At 48.0% G+C, this 19,498-nt stretch overlaps 2 protein-coding genes across 4 annotated transcripts in view; both read right to left on the reverse strand.

Moving 5' to 3' along the window:
- The window catches only part of LOC119173336 (uncharacterized), a 763,312-nt gene extending 753,316 nt beyond the window's left edge, over positions 1-9,996 (reverse strand). Inside the window, exon 1 of the mRNA XM_075896116.1 lies at positions 9,230-9,996. The gene's annotated coding sequence lies outside the window, so the exon portion shown is untranslated. The remainder of the gene's footprint in view (positions 1-9,229) is intronic.
- Positions 9,997-11,634: 1,638 nt separating this feature from the next.
- Positions 11,635-19,498, reverse strand: part of LOC142817991 (uncharacterized) — a 177,627-nt gene continuing 169,763 nt past the window's right edge. For all 3 annotated transcript variants that reach the window (XM_075896126.1, XM_075896127.1, XM_075896125.1), the window contains one exon: positions 11,635-11,896. In XM_075896126.1, the coding sequence (XP_075752241.1) occupies positions 11,833-11,896 (64 nt within the window). In that variant the 3' untranslated portion in view covers positions 11,635-11,832. The remainder of the gene's footprint in view (positions 11,897-19,498) is intronic.

A 19,498-nucleotide genomic window follows, 5' to 3' on the forward strand; every position in this document is an offset into this window, starting at 1 on the left:
AACAAGCACATATTAGTATCTGGTGATTGTTAGGTACGCTGTAGGTACGTCATCAACCTGTTATTATAAACCTATGAAATATTCGACACAATTTTTATTACGAAATTTCAATTATCAGCTGGCATTCTGTCACATCTGCTCAATGCGGTGAAGCCAGTTATGCCCAAGTACGGGAGTTGCAGCTTGTCGCTTTCAAACACAGTTGGGATTATGTTTGAGCAGTACTGGCAAAGAAATAATCGATGAACGTTATGATGCAGTGACCGATCCTACTTGCGATGCCGCGTTATGTACTAGTACACCAAAAAAAAACAACGTGGGTCAACACATCGACAAGTCGAACTCATCTCTGGTGAATTCTTATAGTTTCCCTTACCTCAGCTATAGTTCAATGTAGAAGTGAGAGGCTTGCGAATTGCTTAAACTTCAGCCTTTACGAGCCACTTGCGGCGAAATTGGTTCAAGCAAATGTGATGCATACGGGTACCAACCAATCTATGGGAATGTATAGCTTAGGTTTCCAGTTGAGTCCGTCATACTTTTCATCGGTGCTTCAGGGTTTATTGATACGAGATTCAGAGGAGTAGTGAGAACTATTGCGCAGTAGATCCTTGCCATCGGTTAAGCTGAATAAATCACTGTTTCTTGCGTACGGTGTTCGCAGGTGAAGTGATGAGCATAGGTGCGATGAGCTTTCATTCAGCGCACACATGCCACCACCGACAGCCGCCGAGTGCACTCGCCGACCATTCGAACACATATATCTGAAAACACAGGCTTGTCATTCGGTATATGTTATTAAAGTAAGATGATGAGATACTTTTGTGCACGTTCAGTTTGTGTTTTAGCAATTGGCCATGGAGTGGCAGCTACCGGTTTACAGGCGTACAGTAACACACACTGACACGGCCGCTGCACTAGCATATCGTCGTTTGCACTTAGAAAAAACCCGTTTGCCAATCAAGTACGCGCGCACCTATCGAACGTTACAGTCGACATAAATAGTTCTGTGCTCGTCAAATCGCAGAAAAAGCAAGAAACGGATCTTGAACTTGGCAGTACCAGCTGATAATGTGTCCGAGCTTCTTGGTATTTTTGTATATATATTTTTCTGGCTATGAGTTATGAAAGAGAGTTAGTGTCTAGGCCTCACCGGCATGTCATACGTAGCAGGCAGCAGTTCCTAAGCTATGACGACGCGAAGATTACTTTAAAAATCGTGTCTGTCTTGAAGCAGCGACCCGTGAAACAGATCGGCATGTTCTTTTTTAAAATTGGTTTTTTTTCTGTGTGGGGTCAGCGTGGTAGAACGTAGCGCTGCGGTAGGTTACTCGCGTAAAAATATGGAGGTGGCAAGTTCAAATTATTCAAAAGTTTATTTAGGCACGAAGCTCCTCAGGTCGTAGGTCGTCCATCCCCTATGTATGTATGTATGTATGTATGTATGTATGTATGTATGTATGTATGTATGTATGTATGTATGTATGTATGTATGTATGTATGTATGTATGTATGTATGTGTGTATGTATGTATGTATGTATGTATGTATGTATGTATGTATGTATGTATGTATGTATGTATGTATGTATGTATGTATGTATGTATGTATGTATGTATGTATGTATGCATGTATGCATGCATGTATGCATGTATGTATGCATGTATGTATGCATGTATGCATGTATTTATGCATGTATGTATGTATGTATGTATTTATGTAGCAGCAGTAGTAGTAGTAGGTCGCCACCTCTCGTTGAGTCCTTGGAATGTTCACTAAATGGCGGTACTTGTGTATAATGAATATAAAATAATGAAAAGATGCGAGACGGTGGTACTTGGAGTGTTCACTAGCTGGATGGAATGATGGATGGATGAACAGACAGACAGACAGATAGACAGACAGACAGACAGACGCACTGGCGGACGAAAGGAGGGACGGATGAACGCACGAATTCACTGATGGACAGAAGCACACGGGAATGAATGAACGAACGTAAGTACACGCAAACAAAAGCACAGGTAGACGGATGGACGCACGGACGGACTGATGAACGCTTCGCCTTACTCGTCATCATTCGTTTCGGGGATACGCCGTGATTTTTTGTAAAGCCCTTCTTGTTTTTTATATCTTCAGCCTCTACCCTACTATTGTTGTAATATGTTTGTGCCGTACACTAATTGGTCGCGATGTGTTAGAAGTTAACGTTGTTTCTTGCTTAGATGATTTTTTGTTGGTCTTTCGAGAACGAAAGTTTCACTATCACAAAACAATGCTCTTGTTATCAATGCAAGTTTTCCAATTAACTTGACGCATTAAACTTAAATCTAGAGCATCTACACTCAGAAGTGTATGGTTACAAGATAGCTATATTTTTTTGCTGCGTCAGTTGTAATTTGCTGGGGCTAGCTTGTACTCCGTCCGCCTAAAGTGGAGCGCCAAACCCCGTTCATGCCACGTCGGCCGTTGCATAGATAGCGAACTCCTCCTAAGCATCAGAGCGTTCGCAGCCTCTTTACCTCCTGTTTCAAGGAACGAGAAAGCTCCGTGGATGACTGCACTACTCGCCCCACAGAGTTGAAGAACTCTCGGGAAAATAATACAGTTGCTCTGCTCTTTCAATGCTTATTTACTTCTGTAAGAGCAGCCCCGCACTGTTGCACAGAACTTATTCAGAAATTCCGATGTCAAACACAGGGGTGCTTTCCTGAGGCTTTGCCAGCTTAGATCACATGTACTAGCGGTGCCCTGCGTCGCGCATTGAATACGCTACATCGTACAATTTGAATATTGAACTACGAAGTCCAGATTTAGGGACATGACTATCGGCCGTCCAAAGAGCCCACGACGTGGTGGAGTGGTTAGGCCTATCTGTCCCAACGTGGGAGCGGCGCACTACGTGCTTGATCACGTGAAGGTCTCAAAGTTTTAGGGGCGAAAATTCTTATGCCGTGGGTCGTGCGTCTTCGATGTATGTTGTAGTCGTAGTAGTAGTAGATAGCCACATCTAGTTTAGTCCTTTAAAAGTGCGCTGGGTGGTGGTACTTCTCTATATTGAATATATGATAAAAAGATGCAAGATGAAGGTACTTGGAGTGTTCACTAGATGGACGGATGGACGCATGGACAGACATATAGAGACAAGCAGATGAATAGATGGATGGACGCGTGGACGGACGGAAGAACGAACAGACAGACAGATGTACGGATGAACGGACAAACGGACGGGTGAACAGACACACAGACGAACGCGCAGGCAAACGGACGGATGGGCGGATGGACAGACAGCCAGATGCACGGACGGACACACGAACGCATGGACGGATGAAAGGAAGCATGAAAGAACGCAGGGGAGGACGTACGGATGGACGAACGGACACAAGGATGGTCGTACAGACGGATGAAAGCAAGAACGAACAGATGGATGGAGGACGAAACAGATGGATGGAAGTCCGCGGATGTGCAGCGATTTTTTTTGATACCATACCCTACACCTACCTATCTACTGGTGACCACCAACTCCGTGCTCTCGGCCTTGACTGGTGACAGCGATGGCGGTGGAGGCCTTTCTTACATTACCGTAAAAGTTGTACGGAGATAAGAGCCGATTTAGGTACCGCCGTTATACGCTGGTGCCACCACTTGTGTTCGTAACCTCTAGGACATCGCAATAAATAAATAAAATGTAATCAGAAAATATATGAGCAATCTCGCAGAAGCGAACGCTCATGGGATGAGAAGCAGCAGCGGAGTGCACGGCGTTGACCCGGTCGAAACGGGCGTGAAGCGAAAAAAAATGGTTTCAAGCGAAATTCAGTATAGTGTTTACCCGAGTAAAGGTTTTTTTAAACGCAAAGACATGAGGGGCAGGTTCGGTTTCGTGCAAGGTTCATCGCGGATAAATGAGCCAAAACAGTGTTTCTACTCGACATGCAGTGGAGAGCGTTAAGCGAGAGAGAAGTGTGTTGCTGTTGCGAGTGGGCGGAGGTGCCCCAGATGCGGGCGCTGTGGCAAGAAGAATGCGTTGTGGCACGTTCGTATGGACGCACGTATGTACGGCGTTACATACGTAAGTAGAAGACCTTCGTTACCTCTAAAAATTCTTTCAATGAATAGCATTTGAGCCAGAACCTCTGCGTGGGCGTCGAGTATTCAAAGAGCTGTGCTAGCTGGTTCTTGAAATTTCATTGCTAGAGGACGCTGTGCTTGTGTCGTGTCGCGTAAGGAACCGCGTTTTAATATATATATATATATATAAATATAAATATATATATATATATATATAAATATAAATATATATATATATATATATATATATATATATATATATATATATATATATATATATATATATATATATATATATATTCACAAACAGGCGTCAGAAATGGCAAATTCAGGAACGAGTGGGTCATTTAACGCTTTTAGCTCGTTATACGAGACTTAATTTTAATTCCGCACCGTCATCAGTCACAACACACAGTGCGCATTATGCCTTTACATGCGTATACCTCACCCTTATTAGCGAAATAATAAGCAGCGGCACATTGGGAGCTTTCCTACTTCTTGCAATTTATGCTCGTTTATGGCATAGGGGGTACCTTGCATGTGTGCCCCAAGATATTCTTCAACGGATTCTGGAATGGACGCTGTTCCAGCTTTTTCTGTGACTCCACTGCGTGCTCTGTGTAGGCCTGGCATTTTTAGGAACGGGACAACTTAGGTTCGAGGCTTGTCCGTAGTGTGTGTGATGTGTGGTGCGCGTTCAAAGTGCGCGCCTTCGAAAAGTGCGCGTCACGGAAAAAAAAAAAAAAAACAAAAGGAGAAATACCAGAGTGCACGTGCGGGGCTGCTTAAACAAGAATGACGACGTTAAAGAGCGTCGAGCACGAGGATGCGTGGCAGGACGTGAAGTAAACAAAAGGTAAAACATCCAATGGGCAGCGAACACGGAGATTTCAAGGCCCAATGGCTTGACACCACGAGACAGCAGTATCTCCAATGAGAACGAGACAAGTGGGCCAGAGCTGAAGCAGGAGCCTGAGCAGACCAGAGCAAGGGGAGTTCGAAGAAGACGGGGCAAGCGGAAGGTCGTCACCGGACCGGGCGCTGAAGATGGGCCGTCGGGCGTAGGACCCGAGCCTGCAGGTCTTCAACCGGCCGGGGCCTCCTGCCGTCGTGTTCCCGCTCCAAAGGACCGTGGCCATCCGGTCCTGAACTCCTTTCCAGGGCCTGCGGACTTTGGTTCCGGCAGGCGAGCTACAGCCGTCGGGCTCCGGGCCCGAGCTGTGCGCCCAGCTGCTTGACTAGGTCGACCCTGGTTCTCTGACGCGTCACCACCAGCCTGCGTTCTCCCGTCTCCGACGTGTCCACGCTCCTCAAGCCGAAACCATCACGATTTGGTAGGGCTTTTCGACGCGTCGCCAGCAGCCAGCGTTCCCTCGTCCTCGTCCAGCCCACGCATTGACGCAGGAGTCACGGCGTTCCGGTTTCTCATCACCGCCGAAAACCAACTTGTGGGTGAGACTGCACCGATACTCTTGCGCTACTCCCATCACTCAGCCCCTTTCGAACGTTAGGTTTAGTTACTGACTTTGAACGTTCTTGTTGGGTGTTTACAGATGTGTTTCGTCATGTCCAGTCAACTGTTTATTAAGTGTTTTGTTTTGTGAGGAATCTTTGCCTTTTTTCTTTTCAATTAAACTTTTTGTGTGTTTCTTGGAAACCGAACGGCTTTGTCCTTATTAACAAAACTCTCTGAGGCTCAGCCCGGGAGAAAAACAAATCAGCAACAAGAACCCTGCATCACAAATTGGCGTCCGCGACAGGACAAAGTCGTTTGTTTTTCATGTAGATTTTTCGACGCGATGAAAGCCATGAAAAGCACTTCGGAATTATTAGATCTGGCGGAGAGTATAAGTCTCAAGGGAGCGGAGTTCAAGGAGTGGTACGACAAGCAAATGGCGCAAGCGCAAGAGGAACGGGCTGCGATATGTGACGCTAAAAAGCAGCAGATTGCATTGCAAACACACGCTAAGAGAGAGGAGTTCGAGCGAGAAACACGGGCTAGGAGAGAGAAGCTCGAGCGAGAGACACGCGCTAAGAAGGAGCAGCTTGAGCTAGAAATGCGTGAAAAGAAAAGGCTGCTCGAGATAGAGATGCGCGAAAAGAAGAGACTGTTGGAACTAGAATATGAGGATTTGCAGCAGTGGCTTGAGAGGGAAAACGCTGAATATACGTGGTCTGAGAGCCAGAGTAGTCAACCAGTGGATGAGGTGTGCTCTGAAAGCAGTTACATCGGGAGCGATTTGAATTTACGTGAGACTGACCCTGTACCTCGTCATGACCTTTCGCTAGAGAAAGAAACTCTGAAAGAGTATGACAGGGAGGTAAACAGTCAAAAGACTAGGAGACTCGATAAGCTTATTGAAGCGCAGGAATGCTTCGTGAGCATGGAACAAGAACGTTCCATTCAGAGTAAAGGGTATTTTGAAACCTGTGAGAGGTCAAGCGCACTTTATTCAGAGGTAGGATTGCCTCTGAATAGCTCCGCTGAAGGAGCAATAAAGGTCTCCTAGGTAATGCCGGCGAATGCCATAATGAAAGCTCTGATGTAGCAGCTACCTATTGTTTTGGGCCACTGGAGATAGCAACAGACGCTACGGACATGGTTTTTCACCATGATTATAACTTGCCCATACAGAGAGATGGCTTGTGTTCTCGGGAAATTGTAGATGATGCTTTTAGAAGAATATTGGAGCAAAATGCAAAAGCACTTGTTGAAGAACAGAGAGTAGAGTTGCAATGTAGGTCAGCTATATGTGACAATGAGGGTAATCACGATGACCCAGGCAGAAGGGTTGAAAGTATTGATGAACAAGCAATACAGAAAGCTGAAGGGATGGAAAGTGAACCAGAAGGCAGTAATGGTCCAGCAGGTTATTGTACGAGGAAGGACGCCGACTGGTGCTCTTTGGCATCTTCGGTTGAAGAGGTCGCTTCTGTTAAGATGTCTCAACGATTAGCGGCTTACGAGCTCAAGCAAGGCGTTCGTGGGAAGGATGAAATGATTCAGGCGTGGTTGTACTGGTGCGCCTGGAGGCAACGCCTCCGACTGGCATACAGACATTCCAGCGTGTATGCTTGTGATTTCGAGGTTGGGAACCTGGTGATACACAGCTTTAGGTTCATACGAGCTTACGGTCGAGAATTCTTCCACTGGCTTCCGATTCCTTACTCTTGTCAAATGGTTAGAGCAGTTAAACGTCTTGTACGGGACGCTATAACTTAAGCGTCAAATTCGATTTCCCGCTGGTTTCTTTTGGATCTTGCTTGCGGACCATGGAAGGGTGTTGCTTGTAAATATTTGAAGAAGTTACATGCAATGTAACATTAACATGATGTATAGTTTTTGAGATGATAGGGTATATATGATAAAAAAAAGGGGTGGTGTACTACTAATTTGGGGATTTTCACAATCCGCTAGATGTGTCCATACTTTTTCTCACTTCTTGCGTATTTTGAGGTTAGTGAATGTGGACCTTTGGGCAATGCAGTGAACTGTGTGGCGGACATATGTGGGTAAATTGTGGTGCAGTGCGAAACGTGCACTCAACGGCAGTTTTTTTTTTTCTTCTCGAAAAAAAAAAAAAACTTTTCTTATTGTTGTTGGTTGAATGTTACGTTCTGTGGACTCGGTGTTTCGACGTGAGACATGTCAACGAAGAAGCAGTGTGGTGCCATCGGTGTGATGTGTTGAACTGCGTGGTGCAAATATGTGGTGTAATTGTGACGTAGTGCAGAACGCGCACTCATCGGCAGTTTTTTTTTTTCTAAAAAAAAAACTTGAATGAAAGGGGGGCGTATGTGATGTGTGGTGCGCGTTCAAAGTGCGCGCCTTCGAAAAGTGCGCGTCACGGAAAAAAAAAAAAAAAACAAAAGGAGAAATACCAGAGTGCACGTGCGGGGCTGCTTAAACAAGAATGACGACGTTAAAGAGCGTCGAGCACGAGGATGCGTGGCAGGACGTGAAGTAAACAAAAGGTAAAACATCCAATGGGCAGCGAACACGGAGATTTCAAGGCCCAATGGCTTGACACCACGAGACAGCAGTATCTCCAATGAGAACGAGACAAGTGGGCCAGAGCTGAAGCAGGAGCCTGAGCAGACCAGAGCAAGGGGAGTTCGAAGAAGACGGGGCAAGCGGAAGGTCGTCACCGGACCGGGCGCTGAAGATGGGCCGTCGGGCGTAGGACCCGAGCCTGCAGGTCTTCAACCGGCCGGGGCCTCCTGCCGTCGTGTTCCCGCTCCAAAGGACCGTGGCCATCCGGTCCTGAACTCCTTTCCAGGGCCTGCGGACTTTGGTTCCGGCAGGCGAGCTACAGCCGTCGGGCTCCGGGCCCGAGCTGTGCGCCCAGCTGCTTGACTAGGTCGACCCTGGTTCTCTGACGCGTCACCACCAGCCTGCGTTCTCCCGTCTCCGACGTGTCCACGCTCCTCAAGCCGAAACCATCACGATTTGGTAGGGCTTTTCGACGCGTCGCCAGCAGCCAGCGTTCCCTCGTCCTCGTCCAGCCCACGCATTGACGCAGGAGTCACGGCGTTCCGGTTTCTCATCACCGCCGAAAACCAACTTGTGGGTGAGACTGCACCGATACTCTTGCGCTACTCCCATCACTCAGCCCCTTTCGAACGTTAGGTTTAGTTACTGCCTTTGAACGTTCTTGTTGGGTGTTTACAGATGTGTTTCGTCATGTCCAGTCAACTGTTTATTAAGTGTTTTGTTTTGTGAGGAATCTTTGCCTTTTTTCTTTTCAATTAAACTTTTTGTGTGTTTCTTGGAAACCGAACGGCTTTGTCCTTATTAACAAAACTCTCTGAGGCTCAGCCCGGGAGAAAAACAAATCAGCAACAAGAACCCTGCATCACAAATTGACAATTTGTGATGCAGGGTTCTTGTTGCTGATTTGTTTTTCTCCCGGGCTGAGCCTCAGAGAGTTTTGTTAATAAGGACAAAGCCGTTCGGTTTCCAAGAAACACACAAAAAGTTTAATTGAAAAGAAAAAAGGCAAAGATTCCTCACAAAACAAAACACTTAATAAACAGTTGACTGGACATGACGAAACACATCTGTAAACACCCAACAAGAACGTTCAAAGTCAGTAACTAAACCTAACGTTCGAAAGGGGCTGAGTGATGGGAGTAGCGCAAGAGTATCGGTGCAGTCTCACCCACAAGTTGGTTTTCGGCGGTGATGAGAAACCGGAACGCCGTGACTCCTGCGTCAATGCGTGGGCTGGACGAGGACGAGGGAACGCTGGCTGCTGGCGACGCGTCGAAAAGCCCTACCAAATCGTGATGGTTTCGGCTTGAGGAGCGTGGACACGTCGGAGACGGGAGAACGCAGGCTGGTGGTGACGCGTCAGAGAACCAGGGTCGACCTAGTCAAGCAGCTGGGCGCACAGCTCGGGCCCGGAGCCCGACGGCTGTAGCTCGCCTGCCGGAACCAAAGTCCGCAGGCCCTGGAAAGGAGTTCAGGACCGGATGGCCACGGTCCTTTGGAGCGGGAACACGACGGCAGGAGGCCCCGGCCGGTTGAAGACCTGCAGGCTCGGGTCCTACGCCCGACGGCCCATCTTCAGCGCCCGGTCCGGTGACGACCTTCCGCTTGCCCCGTCTTCTTCGAACTCCCCTTGCTCTGGTCTGCTCAGGCTCCTGCTTCAGCTCTGGCCCACTTGTCTCGTTCTCATTGGAGATACTGCTGTCTCGTGGTGTCAAGCCATTGGGCCTTGAAATCTCCGTGTTCGCTGCCCATTGGATGTTTTACCTTTTGTTTACTTCACGTCCTGCCACGCATCCTCGTGCTCGACGCTCTTTAACGTCGTCATTCTTGTTTAAGCAGCCCCGCACGTGCACTCTGGTATTTCTCCTTTTGTTTTTTTTTTTTTTCCGTGACGCGCACTTTTCGAAGGCGCGCACTTTGAACGCGCACCACACATCACAGTGTGCAAGGTAAAAAAAACACCAAATGCATGGCACCCACTATACGCCCACCGTAACATTCATGGCTGTTGAGAAACGGCGGACCGATCCCGCCGAAGCCACCACTGTTGCGAAAGACGGCGACGCCAACACGGCCCCGGAGGCGCCACTGCTTTCAACTCCGCCGGGAAGGTCACCAGCCGTTTGGTAGCGTATGTTTATCAGCTCGCGACTGCTTCTGCGCAGAGCTGATAAGACGAGCGGACGAGACGACGGTGAGTTAAACAAGGTTTATGTACAGCATATATACAGAGGCGTTACAATTTCGGCACTGGGGCCGACAGAGACTCGAAGAGCCGAGCTCTTCTCTCTAACACATAGTTCAGCCTTTCGCCTAAGACCGCTGACTCACACACATGTCGGCACTCCGACACGGGGACGCCTCTCACATAGGACCGCCGATCGCGACGCGCCGCAGGGCTTCTTTTATTTACACCGGGTCCAACCAAAATGTCCAATCAGAAGCGCCGCTGGTCGTCCGGGCAGATTCCGCCAATGGGGGTCGCCGCGCCATGCGTCAGACCACCAGGCACGAGAACGCCGGCTCGCTGTCACGTGCGCAACTGACTCACTGCACGTGGGCCAGAGGAGCGCCGCGCGTGTTCACGCCGTCGAGGTGATCGCGCCAGGCAGACTGCGGGCTGGCCTTGACCCAGATTGCCTTTTTCAGAGGCACGGTCGTTTGACGAGGACTCGCTGGCATAACATGGCGCAGGGTAGCAGCCACTATGCCAGTACGCCATTCTTCCTTCTGTTGATAAGTGAGGCACCCGCTACACTTCTGTGAAGCATTGCGCACTTTGGGATGTCTCTGATAAAGATGAATAATAAACATGTTCCAGATAACACATTTACTTTGCGCTATGAATGAGAACTAACGTGAGCATGCTCTCACCGGCGAAAGGCAACGCTGTGGGTGCCAACCAGCTGCCCCGAAGGCCAGCCAGAGTTGGGTAAGCAACATTAAAGCGGTCACGCCGACAACAAGCTGGTACTTCGGAGAGAGAGTAACAAAGAAACACAGAACAAAGACAGAGAGACACAAAAATAAAACGAACGTAGACAGGACATACAAAAACAGCCCCGCCGCTGTGGTCTAGTGGCTAAGGTACTCGGCTGCTGACCCGCAGGTAGCGGGTTCGAATCCCGGTTGCGGCGGCTTCATTTCCGATGGAGGCGGAAATGTTTTAGGCCCGTGTGCTCAGAATTGAATGCACTTAAAGAACTCAAGTGGTCTAAATCTTCGGAGCCCTCGACTACGGCGTCTTTCATAATTCTATTGTGTTTCTGGAATGTTAAACCCCACATGTCAGCCAATCATCATGCACATACAAAAACAAAGGACAGTGAAAAAATAAAAGTAAATGATGCAATGAAGAGAAAAATCAACGCAAATCATACGATTGAGTCTGCTTTACAAGAAACTGGCACCTGTATGTTATCGTTTGCTTTTTCAAACCTCGTTTTCCCAGAGCAAACTAACCGCGGAAACAAAGGATGCGTATAGTTTAACGCGAAATGCATAGCAAATTTTGTTTTTGGCAGGAATTCAGCAGGTTTACAGCTAGGCAAACTGTAAATAAAAAAAGATGTGTGCAGGGTGATCAAATAGGTTTATTTTTGTTGGTGATTGGCATGACAAAACTAGGCAGTGTTTATTCCTGTTAATAATTTTCATCCCAAAATATATAAGCAGCTGTTTAGAAAGCAGCCTGTAATTTAAGTCAAATATCACTGAATCCCAGCGGAAGTGGTTTGTGTTGTTCAAAACACAAATATATAGGTGGTTTTATTACGTGCAAGACGCGGCAAATGCAGTTTGGTGAGCATGGGCTTCCAACGTTGTTCTCTCCGCACTGAAATAATGAATAGACAAAGGCGCAAAGAATATTATCGGTCAGCAGCAGAGCCAATTCAGCCAAGAAGCCTAAGTTTTGTATAAACACATCTTTGACAACAAGAAATAAAAAGCGTACACATGACATCGTTGACCCCATTACAATAAAAGAGCATCTGGAAGGGGGCGATGGACAATTTTTCATGAGTGTGAAAGCGAAAGCCTGATTGCGTCTTATGCAACCTGCTGAAGAGCTTTCCACTGATCTTCTTAAATTTATCATAGAAGCTGTGCTGATGTCCTTTTGAAGCCTACGTTAAACTTAGTGGTGACGGCGTGCCCAATTTCGGGATGTATTTTTATGATAACAATAAAATTTAGTTGAACATTTACTTTGGCCTTCTCACATGTTGTGATTGACGATCCTATAGTAAGTTCTTTCATTCCTGCATGATCAAATTAATGTTCGCAAAATATTCAAAGATCCTCCCCTTTCGGCCAAAGTCCTGGCGAACCGCTGTTGTAGCGTGATTTCGCACCGCTATAGTTCACGTAACGTGTAAACACCTTTCTAGCTATTTAGCAACAATGGACCCATGACACAGCGACTGTGCTGCCGAATTGCATATTTTATTCATTCTCCATTAGACCCACCGTTTGTGCCACAAACCTTGTACACACCAGCACGCGTCTTCATAATCCACTTAAAGATGTCTAACTGTACCCCTGAATCATAGCTCAGGTGTACACATTATTCATAGAAACCATAAGCGTCCATTCAGCATCTATAATTAGAACCATCAACTGATGATCACTGAAGTCGCTGAAAGTATATGATATCATTGTTTATTGTGATAGCAATTGTGTGGACACTGTTGGCTTAATTTTGTGCCGTCGTTGGCGTCGATGGTCGTGAGCGCCGTCATTCACCGTATACGAATACCTATATATAGATATAAATTGTCACGGTACAGCGTGAACCAAAGGCAGATAAACGTTGACACAGGGACTCTCAGCAGCCAAACAGCAAGATCACCTTCTTTATTTTCAATCAGCCAGAGCTCCACTACCTGGTGTCCGCCAAATCCCCTTATCGTCGTTTTGGTCCACCAGTACACACGCGTCATTTGCTCCCCCCGTCTTAATGAGCATCGCCCCGATGCTAAACCAGTAGTGCAGTTTTTTTTTCTGGTCTTTAAGAAGTGTCTTGCGCAGTCACTACCTTTCATAAGGCTTCATGCGCACAACGTGAACTAGTTCTGGACGGTGCTGGCGAAGCCTCGTACTATATGAACTGTCGGGGACGACCTCGTAGGTAACATCACTCAGTCGTCGCAGTACTAGATATGGCCCAAAGTATCTCTTTAGGAGCTTTTCAGAGAGTCCTCGTTTCCGTATGGGCGTCCAAACCCATACTCTGTCACCGGTCTGGTAAACGACTGTTCTGCGGCGAGAATTGTAGCGGCTCGCGTCGTACTCTTGTTGTTGCTGGATTCGCAGGCGTGCTAGTTGTCTTGCTTCTTCCGCTCGTTCTGTAAACATCTTGGCGTCCGGTTCGATGTCGTCGCATTCGTGCGCTAGCATCGCATCTAACATGGTTCGTACTTCCCTTCCGTGAATTAGGCCGAATGGGGTCATCTGGGTTGTTTCTTGCTTGGCAGTGTTGTATGCAAACGTGATATATGGCAAGATTTCGTCCCAACTTTTGTGCTCGACGTCTACGTACATAGAAAGCATGTCTTCAATTGTTTTGTTCAGACGCTCCGTAAGCACGTTCGTTTGCGGGTGGTAGGCGGTGGTCTTACGATGGGTTGTTCCACTCAGCATGAGGACTTGCTCCAAAAGAGCTGCCGTAAATGCGGTTCCTCTGTCTGTGATTACGACGCTTGGTGCACCATGCCGCAGGACAACGTTCTCGATGAAAAATTGTGCCACCTCCGCTGCTGTACCTCTCTGGATAGCCTTTGATTCAGCATAACGGGTAAGGTAATCAGTCGCGACAATAACCCAGCGGTTCCCAGCAGTAGAAGTAGGAAGTGGGCCCAAAATATCCATGCCAATCTGGTCGAATGGTGTTCTTGGGACCTGCACGGGCTGCAGGAGGCCAGCTGGTTTAGTCGGCGGTGACTTCCGTCGCTGGCAGGCGAGGCAAGTACGAACACGGTGTTTTACGGCTATGGTCAGTCTTGGCCAGAAGTAGCGCTGCCGTACTCTGGCCAACGTTCTTGTGTAACCTAAGTGGCCTGAAGTCACCTCGTTGTGGCATGCTTCGAGTACTTCGGAGCGAAGGGCTGCTGGGATGACGAGCAAATACGCAGATCCTGTCGAAGAGAAGTTTCTTTTGTATAGTACTCCGCTCCGTAAGCAAAATGATGACAGCGCTCTTACGAAACCAGTTGGTGCCCTCTGAGATCTTCCCTCCAGGTAATTAATTAGGGCATGTAACTCAGGGTCGCCACGTTGTTGCTGTGCAATAGCGGTTGAGTCCAGCACGCCGAGAAATGCTGTTTCCTCCTCATCGGATAAAGTTGCCGATTCAATGGGTGAGCGGGATAGACAGTCGGCATCCTTGTGGCGCTTTTCTGACTTGTGTACGACAATCATGTCGTACTCCTGCAGCCTGCGACTCCAACGCGCTAATCTCCCGGTAGGATCTTTAAGGTTTGTCAACCAACACAGTGAGTGGTGGTCGCTGATGACTTTGAAAGGGCGGCCGTATAAATACGGACGAAATTTTGTGATCGCCCATACCACTGCGAGGCATTCCTTCTCAGTCGTGGAGTAATTGGTCTCGGCGCGTGTTAGTGTTCGGCTTGCATAGGCGATTACTCTTTCTGTGCCCTCTTGCAGCTGCACAAGCACAGCTCCCAAACCAATATTGCTGGCATCAGTGTGTAGCACCGTTGGCGCTTTCTCATCAAAGTGGGCAAGCACTGGAGGCGTCTGTAGTCGGTGGCGGAGGTTCTTAACAGCAGCTTCCTCTTCGTTGCTCGATTGGAAACCAACGTCTTCTCTCGTGAGGCGGGTCAACGGTGATGCGATGCGTGCGAAGTCTGCGATGAATCGCCTATAATACGCACATAGTCCGAGGAATCGTCTGACAGCCTTCTTATCAGTCGGCACCGGGAACTGTGCAACAGCTGCGATCTTTTCAGGATCAGGACGAACGCCTGCGTGACTGACAACGTGGCCAAGAAATTGCAGCTCTTCTTAGAAAAGTGGCACTTTTCAGGCTTCAACGTCAAGCCCGCAGACTGTATGGCTTGTAAAACTGCCTCAAGTCTTTTAAGGTGCTGGTCAAACGTTGCGGCGAAAACTACGACATCATCAGGGTAGACCAAGCTGGTTTTCCACTTCAACCCAGAAAGTACGGTATTCATAAGTCTTTGAAAGGTAGCAGGCGCTGAACATAAACCAAAGGGCAAGACTTTAAATTCATATAAGCCATCTGGTGTCACAAAAGCAGTCTTCTCGCAATCTCTTGGGTCTACATCGATTTGCCAATACCCACTCCTTAAGTCCATCGATGAAAAGTAACGAGCATGTCGAAGTCTGTCGAGAGAGTCATCTATACGAGGAAGTGGATACACATCTCTCTTTGTCACCTGATTGAGTTTTCGGTAATCTACACAGAAGCGCAGGCTGCCATCTTTTTTTCTAACGAGGACTACAGGTGACGCCCAGGGGCTTTTTGAGGGCTGAATGACGTCATCTTCTAGCATTTTGTCGACTTGCTCTTGTATCACTTCGCGTTCCTTTGCAGCCACGCGATAGGGGTTTTGGTGAATTGGTCTCGCCATGTCCTCGGTAATGATTCGATGCTTGGTGACAGGTGTGCGGCCAACTGTTGATGTTGTCGAAAAGCAGTCTTTGAATTCGGCCAGTAGCTCAAGAAGCCTCTTTCGCTCGTTCTTAGGCAAAGCAGTGCTAACGTCAAGGACTGGTGTCGAATCAAGTTTTGGCGCCTCGTCGACTACTGCCAAGCAGCCTTCTGCGTCTGTGATATCGTCGAAGTAAGCGACGGCCATGCCTTTTGGAAGGTGCCGGCGCTCATCACTAAAATTTGTCAGAAGCAAGTCCGTGCGTCCAGCGGTGACACTGACGATACCTCTTGCGACGGAAATGCCGTGTGTGAAAAGGAGCGAGGTTATTCGATCTGCTGCTCTTTCGCCGTCAAACTGGACAGCGGCTGCCACAGAAACAAGCGTGCATGACCGAGGAGGGAGAACCACATCGTCATCAGTTAGACGCAATTGGTTTGGTCGCGCCTGTGTACAATCAGATGCGCCCGAACTGTTGCGGAATGTAATCAAACTGTCTGGGATATTGATGACGGCGCCGTACTCTCGTAAGAAGTCCATACCAATAATTAGATCCTTGCAGCATGCGGCGAGAACGACGAACGACGCAACGAAAGAAGAACCTCCTATGTCAATTCTCGCTGTACATCTACCAGAGGGCATCAATAACTGACCACCTGCCGTCCTTATTTGAGGGCCTGTCCACGGTGTCTTCACTTTCTTGAGGCGAATGGCGAGGTCCTGACTGATGATAGAAAAGCCGGCACCGGTTTCGACTAAGGCTGTTACTTTCTGGCCGTCAAGAAACACACTTAGGTCAGCGGTCACAATGTCGTCGGTCTCACGTCTTGTCGGATTTACAGCGTCGTGTAATGGGGGCTTTTTGTCGTCATCTTCATGGCCTGCAACCTTACCCCCGGAGGTCGCCGCCCTCAGTTTCCCCGTCGCGGGCTGGGTGACCTTCTTGCGTTAAGGTCCGCGGAAATACGTCGGTGTGACGAAGGTGAATGAGCAGGAGAAGGAGAGCGGGATTGACGTCCCAAACCTGGCTGGCGGGTAGGTATTGCCTCCTCGTCAGAAGTACGGTATTCGTGAAATTGAGAACGGGCTCCATGGAAAGAGGCGTCCTCCCGGCGTGGTATGTATTCTTCGTTCGCACGTCGATCGTCAGACCATGTTCGAAGAGGGCGGAACGGACCACTGCGGTGCCAGCAATGACGGGCAATATGACCTGCACCTCCGCAGTTAAAGCATAGTGGACGTCGATCGATTGTGCGCCATGCGTCTGTTCTTCGGAGGGGTGGACGTCTGAACCTTCCTTCTTGCGACGATGTCCATGGTGTTGCTGTGGACGCCTGGTGGTACGTCGGTTGGCTTGGCGGTCGGCTCAGGGTCTGCTCTTGCCGTGGTGACGTAGGGGCCGTCGGCACTGGGTGATATGGCGGTGATGTACCAGATGGTGAACGTCGCAGAGCATCGACATAGCTCATGGGACGGTGCTCGTCACCAGGACCAGTGGTAGAAAATGCGTGGCGGATTTCGTCGCGTACCAGTTCAGCGACGGACGCAACGGGGGTTTGAGGAACTGGATTTCGGAACTTTTGCAGTTCTTCGCGAACTATCTCTCTAATGAGGTCTCGCAGGGAGCTTTGATCCTCAGGTATGGCGGCAGCATTGACTGGGGCGCTGCTAGACATTCGATGATACTGCCTGCATCGTTGATAGACCGCCCGCTCGATAGCCGTAGCCTCCTTGATGAAGTCAACTACGGTACTTGGAGGGTGGCGCAGTAGCCCGGCGAAAAGTTGCTCCTTAACGCCGCGCATGAGGTAGGTCAACTTCCTATCTTCACTCATGTTCGGGTCAGCTCGACGAAAAAGACGAGTCATATCTTCAGCAAACATAGTAACGCTTTCATTGGGTTGTTGAACCCGTAGTTCCAACAGCTGCTGCGCACGGTCGCGTCGGTCGACATTGGTGAACGTATCGACAAGCTGTTGTCGGAAGTCGCCCCAAGTTAACAGACTGGGTTCTCTGTACTCATACCAAATTTTCGCACCGCCGTCAAGGTAGAAATGGGCGCGTGAGAGCTTTTCATGTTCAGGCCACAGATTAATCTTGGCGACACGCTCATAGTGATCAAGCCAGTCGTCCACGTCTTCATGTGCGCCGCCACTAAAGTGATAGGGAACCAGCGGTTGAAAGATGGTTACCTGTGAAGGCTGTGTTGGCGGGGGGCCTTGGGGCGCCGGTTGCGGACTGGTGTTGGCCATTTGGAGAGGTAATCGGCACTTGCGAGGTTCCATGGAAGGCGTGAACTCTGGAGCGAGGCCTATCAGCCGCCGACTGAACCGGTGCACGGGAGTTGCAATGGGTGACAATGCGTCCGAGCTAGATGAACGGCTCCCAGTGGGAGTATGGAGCATTAGGTAGGGTTGCGTCCCAGCACTTCCACCAGTGTCACGGTACAGCGTGAGCCAAAGGCAGATAAACGTTGACACAAGGACTCTCAGCGGCCAAACAGCAAGATCGCCTTCTTTATCTTCAATCAGCCAGAGCTCCACTACCTGGTGTCCGCCAAATCCCCTTATCGTCGTTTTGTTCCACCAGTACACACGCGTCAATATATATATATATATATATATATATATATATATATATATATATATATATATATATATATATATATAGACTTCGAGAATACTGCAGCATAGGAAACAAAACAATAAAATATTTATTTATTGCTAACAGTTTCGGCTGGTGGACCAGCCTCCGAAGAAGGCTGGGCCACCAGCCGAAACTGTTAGGATTAAATAAATATTTTATTGTTTTGTTTCCTATGCTGCACTATTCTCGAAGTTTATAACTTTTAATACGGTAGCCGGAAGAAACTCTGATCATCTATTTCATATATATATATATATATATATATATATATATATATATATATATATATATATTAACTGCTGGTCAGATTCAGGTAACATCACATCTGCTGGTAATATGGAGGACAGATTGTGTTGAAAAACTACGCACCCTGGTCGTGAAGTGCCTTCTGACGGGAGGGGATACCAGCATCTAGGAAGAATGCCTACAAGACTACGGTTGTGTCACTGTACAGTGGCTACACTTACGACTTTTAGAACACAGGCGATCATTAGGAACTGACATTCATTCTCACATGAAGAGACACTGTTCCCAGTGTGGCTGCTCACCACTGTACAGTGACACAACTGTAGTCTTCCGTCATGGAAACCAACTAACCAGAGAAATTGTTGAAGCCTTTCACATTAAAAAAAGAAAAGAAGGATGCATTAGTCAGTCATCGGTTTCGTTAAGTAACCGAGAAGCCAGCTACCTCGAAGGACCTAATTGAGATCAGTGTTTGCATGCGTCACACTCTCCTTTTTGTCGTTTCAAAAAAATTTTTGTTTCAAACACGTGTGAATTCCCGCAAAAATGTTTTTGGTTTTTTGGTTTTTTGATTTGATGTTACCCAGGGATGTTTTTAGTTATGTCATCTAAAAGTGTCCAAGCTTAACTGCCGTGTACTTTCGCTTGAGTCTGCGCAAAAGCTTCTGTTGGCAACGATTCAGTGTTTGTAGTTCTTTTCTGTGTCGCTAGGGTTATGGGTTATATATGAAGTGCTGCTTCTGAAATAAAAATTTGTTGCGAGTGTAGCAAGTGTCGTTTTTTTTGTCCTCTTCGTCCCCGTGAATTTGCGCTACTGCACCATATGGTCCAACAGGTGGGATGACGCTGCTAAGTTTAGCACTGTCAATTTTTGTCTCACCAACGTTGCCAAGCTGTGGTGTACGAAC

This window comes from Rhipicephalus microplus, chromosome 5, assembly GCF_043290135.1.
Source record: "Rhipicephalus microplus isolate Deutch F79 chromosome 5, USDA_Rmic, whole genome shotgun sequence".
NCBI lineage: Eukaryota > Metazoa > Arthropoda > Arachnida > Ixodida > Ixodidae > Rhipicephalus > Rhipicephalus microplus.